This window comes from Stylophora pistillata, chromosome 10 (assembly GCF_964205215.1).
Source record: "Stylophora pistillata chromosome 10, jaStyPist1.2, whole genome shotgun sequence".
NCBI classification, from domain to species: domain Eukaryota; kingdom Metazoa; phylum Cnidaria; class Anthozoa; order Scleractinia; family Pocilloporidae; genus Stylophora; species Stylophora pistillata.
This window is the reverse complement of record NC_142528.1, coordinates 25,850,371-25,866,723: the sequence shown is the minus strand read 5'-3', so window position 1 is coordinate 25,866,723 and position 16,353 is coordinate 25,850,371. Positions and strand designations below refer to the sequence as shown.

At 39.3% G+C, this 16,353-nt stretch overlaps 3 protein-coding genes across 3 annotated transcripts; all 3 read right to left on the bottom strand.

Moving 5' to 3' along the window:
• Window positions 1–11: 11 nt before the first annotated feature.
• LOC111323033 (uncharacterized) lies at window positions 12–4,117 on the bottom strand. The gene is made up of 5 exons (XM_022926305.2): window positions 3,634–4,117; window positions 2,194–2,448; window positions 1,520–1,679; window positions 1,339–1,441; window positions 12–889 (listed from the first exon to the last, which is right to left on the bottom strand). Exons 1-5 carry the CDS (start codon window positions 3,713–3,715, stop codon window positions 791–793), a joined length of 699 nt encoding a protein of 232 aa, XP_022782040.1. The 5' UTR covers window positions 3,716–4,117; the 3' UTR covers window positions 12–790.
• A 102-nt stretch (window positions 4,118–4,219) lies between these two features.
• Window positions 4,220–10,838, bottom strand: LOC111323018 (zinc metalloproteinase nas-4). The gene is made up of 8 exons (XM_022926283.2): window positions 10,581–10,838; window positions 9,375–9,539; window positions 8,638–8,755; window positions 7,919–8,100; window positions 7,575–7,805; window positions 7,022–7,181; window positions 6,710–6,812; window positions 4,220–4,831 (listed from the first exon to the last, which is right to left on the bottom strand). The coding sequence occupies exons 1-8, from the start codon at window positions 10,654–10,656 to the stop codon at window positions 4,730–4,732; spliced, it is 1,137 nt and encodes a 378-aa protein (XP_022782018.2). The 5' UTR covers window positions 10,657–10,838; the 3' UTR covers window positions 4,220–4,729.
• An 883-nt stretch (window positions 10,839–11,721) lies between these two features.
• On the bottom strand, window positions 11,722–13,322 carry LOC111322956 (uncharacterized). The gene is made up of 2 exons (XM_022926195.2): window positions 12,970–13,322; window positions 11,722–12,087 (listed from the first exon to the last, which is right to left on the bottom strand). The coding sequence occupies exons 1-2, from the start codon at window positions 13,233–13,235 to the stop codon at window positions 11,883–11,885; spliced, it is 471 nt and encodes a 156-aa protein (XP_022781930.1). The 5' UTR covers window positions 13,236–13,322; the 3' UTR covers window positions 11,722–11,882.
• Window positions 13,323–16,353: the final 3,031 nt, after the last annotated feature.

Here is a 16,353-nt window from a genome sequence, read left to right as displayed (position 1 = left end):
TTTCCTCTATGTCGTTGTAAAGTACCAAACCCTTTATTCAAGTCTTGAAATCGTGAGAACCTGACTGTAATCAGATACGCTTTCAATTTAAAATAGTCCAAGGAGTCTTTTCTATACATACCGTAATTCAATCTTCTTCATCATAAAATACCAAATCCTTCAAAATTTTTAGCAAATCTTATGAAAAGGATTTTCGATGATCAACACAAGGGGCGACAGAAATTTGTTAACCATCAAAAATGAATTCAAAAAGAGGAGCTGGCATAAAGCAAATGCAAGAGAATATGAACTGATAGTCTCTTGCATCAAGTTGTTCAATGATTTTAAAATAAGGGTTAGGATACACTTAAGCACCTTTTTTTCTCTCAGTAATACGTGCGCAATGATTGGTAAATTTAGCGGGCCATATTTCACATTAAGGCTTTTGAAATTTAAACGTTTGTCCGTATTAAAATCTTCCTCCTCTATTTTAAACTCAGAGATATGACAAATTTTTTACTAACCACGTCTTTCGGTCCGTCCTGTAAGATACAGAACCTCTTTTTTTTCTGCTCGAATTTGACTCGCGCACTACGTGCTTAGGCCAAAAATCCCATTTGAAAAAACTCGGTCTGTACCTTACACTTAGTCAGTTAGAGGCAAATGTATGTATATATATATATATATATATATAAACAACAAGCAAGAGAAGATATCCTCGAACCCCAGCTTTAGTTCCATTCATTGTATCCATTTCGAGACACTGCGTTTCATTCCAACAAGAAAAGAGTAAACTGCAGAGAGTGTTGTTTTATATTGGTGGTAAGGAGACTTCATTTTCGTATCCCGCCAATTCACAAAAGCACATGAATGTCTGGACCGTACCGAGTTTTAAATCGTGTACTACTACCTGAAGAGAGAAAAGAGAAAAGGTGTCAGCGGGGAGAAATTTATTTAGGTTGGTTACTTCTCTTGTATTTTCCCGAGTTTCATGGTGGTAATGATTTCATTTTAATTCCATATGTTTTTTTCTTTGCGGTTACTGTAGTTTTGTTTTCGACTTGGCTCAATCAAAAAAAGCTTTGTTACAAAGGAGAAAGTACTCTTTTCTTGGCAAGACCTTGCTTTTTACCTAGGTTCCAGCAATGATCAAACTATGCTTTATGAACTGCTTTTTGATTAATTTTGTTCGCGAACAATTAAGATTTATTGTTTTGTTTCTTGTTTGTTTGTTTATTCGTTTGTTTGTTTATTTGAGTCGTGAAAAGGAAGGTATAGAAATGTCAGTTTTGAGAGCAGGAAAGTGAATTGATAATTCCGTCATGATGTAAACACCTCATTAATAAATTCGCACAGTACCTTGTCCAAGTTCCAATCTGGTAGTACACCCGTGTTGTCGTGCTCAATCGTGATTCTTTGAACCAAACCAACAAATTTCGTCTTTAGAAGGAATGAATCCACTCTGGAAATCAAAACAAAAAATTTTAATGTCTGTAACGTGGTGCTTCTCTGCAAGTTTTAAAATCTGTTTGGAACGCACCGTCCTCTTGTAAATTCCTCCATGTTATGATTTGTAAGATGTATTTTTGACGTGCTCTCTTCCAGACCATAAACCATTCCATAGATATTGATGTACACCTGAGAGGTAGTTCCTGCCAACCTCAAATCAGCGGTATAAACAGTAATGTTGAAAAGGTTCTCTGTTGAAAACAAACAAAATGAGCGAAAATCAAGTCAAACAAACGCGTGAGTGGAGGAATTCAACAAGCGCAATGTAAACACATGTAAACGCGATTAAATGCCATGATAACCTTATATTTTGTCGAAGTAAAATCTCTCCAAGCTTTGATATGAACGCACGCCTCCGATGTTCGCTGGGTTGCTGATTGCATTGCAACGAACACCCCGACCTCACCCCCCATGCCACCCCCCTGCACTTCATTACGATAAGTCTTGTCGGACTTGCCCTAACTTTACCAGCCCGTTAACGTCACATGACCCTTTGACAATAAGAGTGACCAACGTCTTATTTCTCCTCACAATATCAGCCCTGAGTCACACATTGAGGTCATGAGAATAAAGGAAATGATCACCAACTAAAGAAGCTCTTGATTGTTATACAAATTCTCCTTGTCAGCACCTTAAGAAATGTGTAGAGAACAGTATGGAGAAAATGCGCACTGAAGTTCAAGTATTAAGGATGAAAAGCCACACCTTCAGCTGTTGGGCATCCTTTCTTATTGATAGCTTCTAAAACAGACTCAGCTCTTTCAAGTATTGCCTCCGTTGACAAACTTGAATATTTGGGGCTTTTTGGAGGCGCGCGATCCCTTTTGTAAACTGAATTGTCATCTTTATCTGTCTTATGGCGCGCAGAACTTTTTTTTGAAGCCCGGTGGTCTGTATGCGGATCGTTGAACTCGTCCTTTGGATCTAACCAAGATGCATCTCTTTCCAATTTGCTGTTTCCTTAAGAGTGTAAAAGATATAATAAGAAAAACTATCGACAAGGAAATATCTAATCAAGGGCAAACATGAGATAACTTGAAGTTAAAATTAACTTCTATTTCTTAGACTTTTCGTCTAGTTGAGAGTCTGGGATAATGTTTCTTATGTCAGTAGTGGGCAGTTATCAGTCATGATATCATATCAGGTAAAAAAGACGTCAAGACCTCTTCGATGTCGGCTCCCCCTTCAAACAAGTCCCGACAAAGGTTGGCATTGAATGTAAATTATAGCACAGTGCCTTTTTCGGCGTCGTTTAAAAGAAAATAGCTTATTGTTCCAGCAAAATGTGTATCGATTCGTGAATTACTGTACAAGTGGGAATTTTTGTTCAAGTTCAGAGCAGGTTTACTGGGAAGAAATTAACGTCTTGTACCTCAAAGGAGACAAAACCGGTCACAGTTTACCCCCATTATTGCTCTCTCGTGCGTAACTGCAGTTAACCATCCGCGGAAAAATAGCATCGAATGTCGGCATAAATTATCATTAGTTTGGCGCCTAAAATATAGGGCAATTTAACAAATGAAACCAGTAAATATAACATAGTTCTATTGAAAAGAAAGAAAGGGAAAGAAGTAAATTAACGCACTGATAAAGCAGTTTCAAGAGAAAAAAGAAATACTTTTGGGTTGCGAACGAAGCCCTGGAAGTTTTACCAATGACAGAAGCATTAAAATTATAAAAATTACGTTTGCAACGAATTCCTGCTGTTTTCACTCTAAAGGAGCAAAAATTTGCTTTGTCTTTTTAAGAGAAATAAAACTGAAAATATATCGCTAGCGCTGGGCTACTTTTTATATCTCGGCGCTTTTATCATAGTTGCAGCTTTGTTTATTAATCAACGGTTCTTCCTGATTAGAATTGAGTATTAAATAAGCCAAATTATGCAAAGAATTTTTTTTTAAAAATCGAACATAAAACAGAAATTTTGAATTCTACAATATTTTATCGAATTGAATACATGTTATATTCAGTACACTGTGGAATTAAACTCTCATTAAGAATTGAGTTGTCTTGAAATATAAGCAAGCAGGTCTGATGTGTACGAAGGACGTTACTAGACTCATCAAGCATTTGCAAACTTTAAGCTGACATTTGGAAATAATTATAAATTGATAATAATTTAAACACACCACAAACTTCTCATACCTTGGTATTTTCCTCCATGAGCGACTAGACTTGCTGTAATCACAATTAACGCTACTGCACTTCTTCGCCAAACGTTCATCATAATTACAAATTCTTATCCCTCGTGAACTGCGCTTAACTTAAGTTTACCCGTCTGTAGAGTTGTCAGCTTCGTTGTTTAACTTCGATTCTAAACTATGATACTGGACCCTCAGAACACTGATACGGCTTAGTTTTATAAATTAACCGAGATTATCTCGAATGGAAACTGCTCCTGTGTTCGTAAGCTGCTTTCGTATCGAAGTCACACTCGCTAATTTTCTCATCGTTTCATACTAATTAATAAGTTTTGAATTAAGCGGGAGATTTAATGAGCTGCACGCGTCAATAACTCTTGGAGTACGGTAAAAACGATGCTAATTTCTCTACCAGAGCTTCTGTCAACCGTGGAACCCCTTCGAAGGTGCGGGCAACATTTGCTTCTCTTAAATTTTTCACGGCGTGCTTAACTTTTTCGGGTGCTCAGTTACGAAACGCATGCCATTGTAATAAAGCGGAAGGCTTGTGACTCCTCCCCAGCCTCCCTCCTTATTTCTCTCCGTGACAATTCGAGGTACCCACAGTTTTATTTATTAAAACAAAGTACGTTATACATGTCATAGTGGACACAGCTTCAAAAAAAAGCCGAATCTACATTCAACTGGCAATATTAGTCAGCTGTCACTGAAGTAAGGAAAGCGCCTTTAAAGTTGGAAATAGAGCTCCTTTTCTCGTGGCCATAACTATAATACTATGTCAACTGTGGTGAATATGAAAATTAACTAATTTTACTGATAAAACAATTAGTCCACTTGTAGTAAGTAAATGACAGTTGGTCATGTGGTCTGATCGTTCGGGTAAGAGAAGTCCTGGAAAGGAAGTTGTCGGTAACAACGACTGACCTTTTGACAACCTGAGCGGAAACGATAATCAGAGTGACATGACTCTGTTGACGACTTCCGCCTAGGACTTAGATCACCCAGACGATCAGACGACACCACACGGTCATCTGTTACTTTTGGGTTCAAACCATAGTTGCACGACATAAGTTATGACAAAACAAATTGAAGTTTATCAACTAGTAAGAAGGTTCCAATGTCTTGGTGTCAGAACTTCCTCTAAACCAGCAGGAACATGGAAAAGAAACATCCACTCGCCTCTTTCTGTTTTGAACTTGAATCTGAGAAACAAAAGGGACCACAAGGGTTGTTAGATCCCAATAGAGCTGGAGACAATGAAACCATCAGTGGCAAGAGGAGTAAAAGCATTGCTGAGAAGGCGGGTATGGAAACGGAGCGGATGGGTACGACTCGCTTTCATTTCAATTCTCCTTCATTCATCTCCCTCCTCCCCATCCTCCACCTGGCCTTGACTCTCGGTCGACACTCGGTCGATAGTCAGCCGACGTACGGTTGATAGTCGGGCGATAGTTGGCCGATACTTGGTCTAGACTCGGTTAATAGTCGACCATCGACCGAGTATCGACCGACTATCGACCGACTATCGACCGAGTATCGACAGACTATCGACCGACTATTGATCAAGTTTCGACCGAGTGTCGACCAACATATCAGTCGAGTATCGAGCGACTATCGACCGATGTAACGGTCAAGGTACTTTAAAGGATACAAGATCCGCCTTGCCTACAACTTACAGTAACAATACCACGCCTTATCTTAAAAATTCTTAAGTGCTACCAAAGCGCCTGAAGTCACCTTGGCTTTGCATGCATAAAGAACACACTCTGAAAGTTCCATTTAGCACTTTGGGAACAAAGTTATTTACATGGACCGTCATCTCATTTTCCTTATTCTAATTGGACCATCTCTTTAGAAGGCCGCTGATCATATAGTCTCAACATCCAATTGCAAGCAAGAACCGCCTTGATAAAAAGACTTGATCGATCCAAAATAATTCTGAACTACTCCTTCACTTTTGATGGGTTCTTTTCCTACCACCTTGATTTTCATTGAGAAACAAGATTTGGAAATGATGTCCATAATGTTCGCTTAATAAAAGATATTATTACACGACTCGGGCAGTCAGAGGGCCAATAACTAAAAGCAACCAATCAAAATGCTCTATTGCCGGTCAATATTCTTTCAGTATTGGACCGGGCACTGTCCCGAATGGTCCCGAATGATACCGCACTTGTGTCCCTTTGAACTTCAGTCGTGTAATAAATCTCTTATTAACCAGGCTTGCTCGGGACCGTACTGGAAGAATAGCGGCCCTCGGTCTTTTTTGTACGGACCTCGCTGCGCTCGGTCCGTACTGTCAATACCTCGGGCCGATACTCTCCCAGTACGGCCCTCGCGCTTGGTTAATAAGATATATTCATATAGCAAACACCCTAATGATGGCAAACAGCCGAAAACGTTTGGTTTTAACATTTTAATAATTTTTCTTTATCTTTTTAGCCTTGTATATATAATAAGATTTAGAAAATTTACGTATTCCCTTCCGTTCCCACCGGAGTGTAGCTTCATTGAACCTGCGCCCCAATTTGTTCTGTTTGAGCCATCATCTCAAGCTGCCTCCATGTTTATAAAAGCTAGCTGCCTCCATGTTTATAAAAGCTAGGCGACGGAAGAGGTTATCAGTCATTACCAAACTCCATCTTGCGTATTCAGGGTCAATAATCGATATTATTAAAAACTGGATCATTGGATAATGCAATTCAAGACTTTTCATTGGCTTAGCCAATATGGTATATGAGCCAATATACCATACACTACGATATGGTAAGCGTACGCATAAGCTTAAAATTGAAAGGGAGCTAAGGATTTAATAAAATTTAATAATTTAATGTAGTGTTTTTAATAAAACAATTATTCCACTCGCGTTTGTTGGATATGAGATGATTATAGCCAACGAGGCGCTACGCGCCTCGTTGGCTATCTATCATCTCATATCCAACGCGCGCTCGTGGAATAATTGTTAATTAGGCCCCGCCGGCTTCCGAAACAAAGGCAGAAGCCCATTAAGTAATGGGCTACTGACAAACTGGAGTCATTAATCTATTGTATACTCTACCTCTCGGATTCCAAATAATCACCTTGTCTAGATACCATGCTCCTCCGTATCCTCCATCTTTGAGTCTGACCGCCAGTCTGACCAGTTTTCCGAGGTTTGGTGAAATAACGTTAAATCTATCGACACTAACAACAAGATAACAGATGAGTGGCTACAGTTCCACACCGGTACAAACACACACACACACACAAACGCACGCACACACTTACGCACGCACGCATTCACACACACAGACACACAGAATTTCTGACCCGCTGATGTTCTCCGGTGTGGAATGATAACAATTACTGTGCCCCTTAAAGACCCTTCATAATGGCTTTGCAGTGTTTCTCACCTTCTCATCTCAAAGGCGCTCTTTTTTCCCGCTAATTCTACCTCGCCTGAATTTTGCAGTTGGCCAACAGAGTTCCGCCCAAACAGCTCTACAAACACTTGTCCATCTGTTCCCGCAAAATATTTTTCTCCTGTGCACACGGTTATTTCGTAGTTGTCAACTGTGAATTAAACAACGTACAGTGATGCAGTGAGTAAATGGTTTGCATGTGGTCACTAGCCATATTTGTTGTGGCGTGATTGTCTTGATATGGTAGTAATGTGATCGATGGCAGTCGTTTGAAAAATCCGAGCGGTGAGGGAAGGGGGGAAGTAAATCATCATTCACACGAAAAGGAAAGGAAGAATTGTTATACAGTCGTATGTTAGTGCACTTAAGTAATTGCTTAGTTTTCCGAACTCAAAAGACAATAGTCAGTCATAATTCAGTAACTAACGTTTGGTCGTTCGTTGCAGTTGACATAATTTCCTTTGGTGCACTTTGACCTTCTTGCCGTGAATTTCAACGCACGCTGTAACTCTGCAAGCGTTACGTGCCTATAAAACTGCTGTACCTTGTCTGAGTGCCTCGGGACAGTTATAGAGCAGGTTAATTTGCAGGACATCCACGGCAGATAAGGAGTTGATGTTACCAAGTGGCATGTTTGGATCTGATAGGGCCTGGATGGTGTCCTTGTCGTTTTTACTGAACTCCTTGTTGGAGTAATGCATAATGGATTGAAAGTCGTATGGTTGGCCCAGAGTTGTGACTCCTCGCGTGCGGATTTCAAACTGGTTGAAGTGGTCTGGGGTGTATGAAAGAAAAATCGTCTTGTAAATGCGACTACCAAGCTCACTAAAGTGAAGACTAAGAAAGAACAACAAAAGTAGGTAAGTAGTATTGCGTAAGGTTACTCACCTCTCTTGATGTTATCCCACAATATCTTGACAAACTTGTTACGATCCGGTCTGGTATGCTCGTGGAAAAATCCCAAGGCGTGCATTAGCTCATGAGTCACGTGACCTCTGTTCTTGCAGCCGCTTCCGAGCGACAACAGCTGTTTCCCGCCTTTTTTGCCGATGTACGACTCACAGACATTGCTGGAGTGAGTAATAACAGAAGATTTTTCATGTCGCGGAATAATATTCTCAAATAAAAAAGTTGGCAGGTATTGAGTTTTCAGTGGTTCAATTTTACGCAAGTGCATCTAACAATCGAGTCAGATAGCAAATTAAACTGTGACTGCGTTTTTGCGTTGGGTGTGGTCTTGAAAAGCAAAAATCTGTAACGAGTAGGACAATGGAGAAGGGGTTTTAAGCACCAGCCTATCATCTGGTCGCTTCCAGCTTATAACATGCCCCGGTCTCTGATTTTAGGAACACTGTTGCTGCCAAACCTTAGAATTTCGTCAAGTAGGACACTTTGAAATGCCTTTTCATATAAAGAATGAATCTCACAGGGAACAGGAAATCCTGCACAAACCCAAGCTCTGGAGTTCAGCCCGCAAACCAACCAATCAACCAATCAAATTTTCCTATTACATGTACATAGAATCAAAGAAAGGGAAAAACTACCAATACAAACATTATACCAAGTGGTGGATCGCGGAAAAAGTCTTAAAATTTTGCATATCTTACTCGCTGTCTTCGTAGAATTCGATGAAGTCCTTTTCATCTTTGCGCTCCACGAATCTGATACAAGTGTGCTTAGCGATAACACTCGCTGCTTCTTTGATAGTTTCCTCATCGTCATGATCTAAGAAATCAAAATATCTCTCATTGCAAAATGAAATATATAAAGTTTTTTTCCCTCCCTCCCTTGGTATGAAAAAAGTCCTTTCTTCAAACTCTGCTTGCTATTGAGAATCGTGAGTTGAGGAACAAATAGGCTAAGGGAAAGAATCATTTATGGTCGTCAAAAGGGAACCAAGACGAACATAAGGGGTGAGAGTGATAACAAAAAAAAAAGAGTCCAACAAATTTATATTGAGTGGAAGGGTTCAATTAGAAGAAAATTACGTTTAAATCGGTCAGATTTTAACCAAACCTTTCCCTTTGTCTTTCACGGTCTCGGAATTCTGCTAACGTACACTGATGAAGAAAATGCTTAAGATGTCATGTCTTTTACTGTAGATTTTTAAAATTGAAACTTTATTTCGTGAATTCGACGCTCAAGGAATAAGTAGATTTTTGGTCACAGGTAACCAGAGGTTAAGAAAAGAGACTTACGAGAAGAGCATACCCCTTCCCCCTCCCCCTCCCTCTCCCCTCTCTCCCCCCTCCCTCCCCCTCCCTATCCCCTCCCTCCCCCCTCCCTCCCCCTCACGGGAGAGGGTAAGGGAAATCAGTTAGCCAAGGAGAAGCTTTGTACTTACCAAGTCCTGAGAACCAGCCTCTTAATTTAACTGTGTAAGGAATAAAGACATTCGTGACCTCCCGGTTGTTATCATAAGTGGCTGACCACAGTTGTCCACGATAAAGTACGGCTTCTCGTTTCTCCTGAGGAATATTTCCGTTGGAATGGTTTTCCCGTTCTGAAACTGAAAAAACTGATGCAATTAAGACCATTATTTAGGGACCAGTCATTATTTATAATCTGGAAGGAAGAGCAAGGGGCGCGAATGGAGGTGGAGTAATCGTTGCCAAGACACGGGATAGATAACAGGGGGAGGGGTGGACCGTAAAAATTTGACTGCCAATAAACTACCAATGAGGGGAGGAGAGGGTGATAAGAACATTACAGAACCTTAAGAATTGATCAGGTAAATTTTATTGCGACCCAACCAAAATCCTTCAAACCCCTCCCCCCCACCCCCCACCCCCCACCCCCCTTCCTCCCTGGAGCGACAAACAACGACCGGCCTTATAGAGAGCTGTATTTTGAGGCCTTGATATCCGTTTACCTCGAATTTGTCGAATCTGACTGGGAATGCTATTTCTTTACAAGATACTTGGCGCTTTAATTTGCGCTGGAAAATTGGAAACTTACTTCAGCTCATTTCAAAATGTGTCAGTCCGCCGGTGGAGCCTTAAACTTCTTAAATGATTTGAAAGAAAATAGGCATTTTAGGACAAGAAACGGTTTGGTAAGATTTCCGCAAAATCCCATACTTATTATGTATACAGTTCTTAGATACAGAAAACAGTTAGAGAAAAATAATAGATTGCCTTTGGAATTACGGCTTTGTTCTAGATAAGTACGGGGTTATACAGAAATGTTTAAATTCTGGCAGTTTTTCTGCTTAATAAGCTTCAGTACTTGTGTCGGGTCAGCTAAATGACAAAACATTTCAAATTCAAATAGTTTTGTCACGATTCGTTAGTCCCATCCCCACCTTTTATTACATCATGGTTAGGATTGTTCCAGCTCAATTGCCGAAACTCTAATTAAGAGACGAAGAGCAATAAAAAGGTTATTACGATTAAAAAGAAAAAAAAATACGTCTATTCATCCGATAGCAAAATATTTTTTGCGACATTGATAGACTGACTTTAGGAATGTTTATTTTGGACATGAGCTTTCTTTCATACCATCCACTGTAATGCCGGTCTAATTTGTTTAACAACAAGCGCTCACTCACCTGAATAACATGCTACGTTCATCACCCCGAGAAACACAAAGAGCAATGTGAAACCCCGCTTCGTTTTGAACATCATCCTTTAGTAGTAAAATTTACGATCACCTCTAAAAACCCAACAGCCGCTAGAGACTTCTCGAATATGGCCCTCAGCTATGTTCACTTCTTAGTCCACGGTTTCTACCACGACCCAAATGCAGCGACCGTTACAGCTAAAGAGTTATTTGTTCTGAAACAATTCAGCTACTAATTATGAGTTATAAGGCGTCCTTTGTTCTTCATAGTAACGGCAATCTAATGCAAATGAGAAGGGATGGATATCGGTGATGTTTGTACAAGTGCGGCCTTAAAGTCACGCATGCTTGTGACCAATTTTTAAATGTGGCATTTAAACACCTCAGAAGATAACGACATTTTCTCTATAGCTAAGATTTGTAATTCGACAGAAAAATCTAGACAAAAGAATTTAATTATGGGGAACATTTTACATGCTGATCTGCAAAAGTTTAACGTTTTTCTCAATAATTTGATATATTCAAACAACAATACTCCCAAACACCTCAACTAGGTCGTCATCAAGAGAAGAGCGACATCTTTTCCAAGTACCAAAAGCACAGAATACAAAATTAATTGAGTTATGATAGTATATCTTTTTTCTCTGTCCTGCAGCACCGGCGCGAATTGAACTATAGAACAACAAGGAAGTTCGTGCTGAAATTGTTCACGTCTTGTATTGGACTAATGCTGATTGTCTTTCCCTATTTTCCTTGTCCTGGGCTTTGAAGAGTGCTATTTTTCATCCTTGAATTGTCAAGAATCATGTTTGAGAATAGTCACGTGAGTGACCTAGCTAACCTGACCTCCAAAGCTTCAAAAACACCTAAACCTCATGGAATCGTTGTTTTATTTCTTTCTCTGGATCGGTTTGCTTGTGCTGGCCTTGCAACATGCTCATGGCCTTGATACACGCTAACGTAACAAGCACATAAGTACATTCGCTCGCGCACACAGCTTATGTTAGTGTCTCGTGAGGTCTACATTAAAACTTGTACAATTCTGAGTTCAGTATGTGGACGATGTTTTTGCTGTGATATAGTTGTGGGACTGCAAACTACCCGCGTTAAATGACGTGCATCACATAACCTGCATTTATAAGTGTGCTTTATTATCGGCTAAGTCACTTGACTTGATCAATAACTTTACCGATTACAACTTTTTGCTAACACAATTAGAGTTAAAATCAGACAGATGGCATAATTTCTCGTAGCCTCGGCTTCTAAAAGATAGGTCAGCGGGTAGGTCCCTTTACTTTTTCCCAAACCGGAAGCGGGGCCTTGGGATTCTTGGTCTGGGGATTCTCGGGAGCGGGATTCTTGGCCTCGGGATCCGGATTCTTGGCCTCGGGATTCTCGGGAGCGGGATTCTTGGCCCCGGGATCCGGATTCTTGGAATTCTCGGGATTCTGATTCTGCCAAGAAATGGTATTGGATCTGCTTGAGCATCGCTGCTTCTGAAAGACAACGTAAGAAAGAAATTATAACTACGTTTCCTTCAGTTTGGGCGCGATATCAAGTAATCAGTTGATTTATTTCCAAAAATGAACTGAATCAGAAACTTGTCTCTCCTGTGGAGAAATTCTGATGAGGCATTTGGTTTTGCGAAGAAGAGAGGGTAGGTCATTTTAAGACCTGATCCATAAGAAGATCATTTCCCTGTGACTCCATTCCATGATTTATCGTTACCGTGAATTCTCAGCACACTTTAAAAAGGAGGAAATTGTAGTTAGTCCCTGGTTTTTATGGTTTAACACTTACAAACATTACACTAGGGTGCTGACCCGAATGTAAATGAACGAGAAATCCTCTGAAATACCAGAACTCGAACTGTCGATAACCTCAATAAATTTAGAATAGCGACAACTGCAACCCAATTGGAGTTCATAGATTCCATTACAATTACAATACAGATAATTTCTCGGGCAACCTTTCTTTTTCAGTAGAACTTTATTAACTTTGACCCCAAAACGACCAGCAGGGAAATACCGGTTACAAGCGAAAAGTAACCAACGATCATCGTGCAATCTTAGAAATGTCTCCACTGTAATAATACTTATTGCATGGTGGCATTTTCGAGCCAAACTCAATCGCAAATAAAAACGTTGTTTGTTTCACTTTACTCAAACATTTTACAGCTTCCTTAGTCGTGGGTCGCGTAAAAACCGATAATGTAATCTCCTTCGAGTACGCAAACAAAGAATCTTTTAATTGATGGTTAATCCAAACTATTTTTTGGCCCTTTTGCCAGAGCATTCTTTGTTCTTGGGTTGCGATTGGCATGAGTTTACAACGAAAACATTTTCGCGTTTGTGGCGACAGAAAAAGCTCCGACTCACCCGTTTGGATTCTCTTCCTCCTCTTCGTCTTCATCATTGTCAACTTCATCTTCATCTTCATCATTGTCATCTTCATCTTCGTAATCACTCAGTTCATCTTCAAATCCTTCATCAGCATTGGTGTCGACTGCATCCTTCACAGCGCCCAAATCGTCAGATTGATCGGCTTCATAGGCAGCTGTTTCTAGGGGTTCATAAGATACAACAGCCTGCAAAGATACAGCCAGGCAGAATGCCACGAGGGCAGAAAGAACAAATTTATTCATTCAGGTCCTTTTCTTGCTTGGGCCTCCAACAACTTAGCAGCTCCTTTGTAGAAGCAGTGCTACTCTGATGATTTTGTCCTCGGAGAAGAAGCATTTATACACGTGGGAACCAGGGAAAACGTGTGTAGAACTTCAAAATATTGTTCCTTCAACAGATTGTATTGGCCTTCTTGATCGACATAAAAGTCGGACTCTATTTCCTGTTCAGAAAGGCTTTAAGTATATCCTGCATACTCGCCAAGTGTAAAATGATTTACATAAAATTTTTGGCAAATGCGTTATTTTAAGATTTATTTTTGAATCATTCGTAGCCTTTTGTATTTTTTTTTAATCTATAAAATCAAGGGAATATATTCTCTTAATAGAATTTATGTATTTATCTAAGTTACAAAAATGAAAATTTGCATCACTGTTTCAATGATATACCGTATTTTTGTTTTCTTTTTTCTTTTTCTTTTTATTTTTGTTGCCAATTTTTGGTTACTATTTTTCCTTTCATGGGAGCTCTTTCTTTGGTATTTCTAATGCCGTGGACAATTGAGCCTTTCATTACGTAACTGAAGGGTGAGATTCGCAACAAAACCAAAATTGGCAAAACTGAAAAACATATTTTTGTTGCTGTTGTTCCTGATCTTAGAAGAATGCGGTTGGTACGTAATTTGTTGTGAGGTTACACACAAGGTTGACGCACAAAAATTGAAAATAATTACTTTAGTATTTAATTGCTTCGCTTTTAGACGAATGAGCTGAGTATTATTTCATTTATATTCTTTCATGCACTGAATTTAGAATTTGTCTTTGTTTTTTTCTAACGTTGGGACACTTCGATTGACGTGGATAAGCTGATGATGTCACATGTAAAGTCATGGCATGATAAGTACACTTGACATTAATTCACCAATATCACGCTTTTTTTTAAAATTTTTTTTTTTAATCAATATATTTTAATCAGTTAATTGTTTTTAGGCTATTGTTAGATTTTTGTGAACCTGATCGTGCACAATATTAATAAGGAATTCCAATCAAAACCAATCAATAGAAACTGCACATCAAAATATCCAATTGCAAGGTTCCTTTGAACACATGAAAAGTGATTCTGCACGACCAGGGAGCTGGTAACCAACACTCTAGCCCTGTTGCTTTCATCTGAGATCTTACTTTGAGGAGTGGAGAAAAAAAAGCCCCGGAAAAGGAAATTTACAGAAGGAGGAACGGATCCAAGGCCATATGCCATGAGCCAGGATGATGTGTAAAGACGAATAAAGGCTGATAGTTTCGAAAAAAACAGTTTGGGACTGCGTCGGTGGGAGTAACGAAATAATTTGGATATATCAACAAAGTTGAAATGGTAAATTGGCCACCGTAACGATTACAAAAGCTGCGTTACGGTGGCCAATTTACCATTTCAACTTTGGTGATATATCCAAATTATGATGTGTGAAGACTTTAGCTCAACACGTAACTGGGCGAGGGAATGAAGTGCGTTGGAGCACATTTGATAAAGACTGCGCAGCAGAGTTATTTCTCACGGAATTATCTAAGTTTCCTTGTGGAGAAAAGGATTCGTCGTAACTCAAGCAATGATATCGTGAATAAAGTTCAATGTCACGAAATGGTGTACGAAGTTTTGCTCCTGCCTTATATTAGCTTAGCATTTAAATTGTTTTATATGCCTAGGTTTTCCTTTTATTTAAATTAAATAATCAAGGAGGAAACACAACACAACTGAAGAGTAATTTGCTCTGAAACAATTCAACTGCTATTTAAGATTTGTAAGGCGTCCTTTGTTCTGCATAGTAACGGCAATCTAATGCGAATGAGAAGCGATGGATATCGGTGATGTTTGTACTACTGTAGCGCGGCCTTAAAGTCACGCATGCTTATAACCAATTTATGTGGCAACGCAAAAGATAACGACATTTTCTCTAGAGCTAAGTTTTGTAATTCGACTGAAAAATCTAGACAAAACTAATTTATTTATGGGGGACATTTTACATGCTGATCTGCAAAAGTTTAACGTTTTTCTCAATAATCTGATATATTCAAACAGCAATACTCTTAAACAACTTGTGACTGCGGCAATCGTAACTTCTCAACACCACAATTGCTGATAAAAAAAAGGCGATTTATTGACAGTGAACGATGTGGGTTGAAACTTTAAAGTAATAAATAAATACAAAATTACAACAATTTATTAAGTGAAGGTGATAGGAAAGAAATACACTGAGCTAACTTGAAACGACATTACTTACATTGTTACGATTACAGCAAGTCTGCGCTTGACGAAAAAACACTGTCCGAAGACGAAATGAAGAATAAAGGAACCGCTTCAAAAGCGAACTGCGACTACTGCGACTACCGAAAAAAGAAGGGCCCTGAGCGGAGAAAACTAATTAAGTTTATGCATGCACGAAAAACTAAAATTCATGCATGCGAAAACGACTCAGTGAAAGAGCAATTGATGCCAACAATTGCGAAAGAAACAATAATGAACGAAAGTATGTGATATGGAAACAACAAAAGCTAACTAAACGGTAGAAAAGCATTAATAGACGACGAGAAACAGCAACAATACAAAAGAGATACCATAATTAATGATTGGATACATTTCGCACGCAAAGATCTTACTCAACTTAACAAGGTCGTCATCAAGACAAGAGCGACATCTTCTCCAAGTACCAGAAGCATAGAATACAAATTGAGTTATGATAGTAATCTTTTATCTCTATCCTGCGCTCGTTCCAAAACGAATGATATCTTTCTTTATTCAAGGACCCAGCTAAACATTTACCATACCTTTCATTGTTGATCTCAGAGGTGTGTGTCACATATGAAGCTAGCAATGGCCTGGTTGACTACAGAAGTTTCTAAAGTGTAGCCCTCGCAGCCCTCGCTTTACTGGTGGTAACGTGAAATTGAAAGGTCTGCGGTGGCAAGATATCTTTCTTTGGTGGATATCTCTTTTCCACCTCCAGTCTAGAGGAATAAATTTTGGCAATAATGTACAAATGTTCCCATTACCTTTCTATAAATTCCATTAAAGGAACCTATCGCTTAGCGCTTAACGAAGACTTTGTTATTTGTATCTGGCCTTAATTACTTTACTGGCAAAGTTTAA

Bases quoted from the DNA above. Each gene is read 5' to 3' on its own strand.
- LOC111323033 (XM_022926305.2), bottom strand. From the start codon at position 3,715: ATGATGAACGTTTGGCGAAGAAGTGCAGTAGCGTTAATTGTGATTACA. The intron at 2,449-3,633 runs GTATGAGAAGTT...TACACTCTTAAG, and splicing joins TCATGGAGGAAAATACCAAG to GAAACAGCAAATTGGAAAGA. The intron at 890-1,338 runs GTACTGTGCGAA...TTCTCTCTTCAG, and splicing joins CAGATTGGAACTTGGACAAG to GTAGTAGTACACGATTTAAA.
- LOC111323018 (XM_022926283.2), bottom strand. From the start codon at position 10,656: ATGATGTTCAAAACGAAGCGGGGTTTCACATTGCTCTTTGTGTTTCTC. The intron at 8,756-9,374 runs GTAAGTACAAAG...TTGATTTCTTAG, and splicing joins AGGCTGGTTCTCAGGACTTG to ATCATGACGATGAGGAAACT. The intron at 6,813-7,021 runs GTGAGAAACACT...TCTTGTTGTTAG, and splicing joins AGCGCCTTTGAGATGAGAAG to TGTCGATAGATTTAACGTTA.
- LOC111322956 (XM_022926195.2), bottom strand. From the start codon at position 13,235: ATGAATAAATTTGTTCTTTCTGCCCTCGTGGCATTCTGCCTGGCTGTA. The intron at 12,088-12,969 runs GTGAGTCGGAGC...GTTGTCTTTCAG, and splicing joins GAGGAAGAGAATCCAAACGG to AAGCAGCGATGCTCAAGCAG.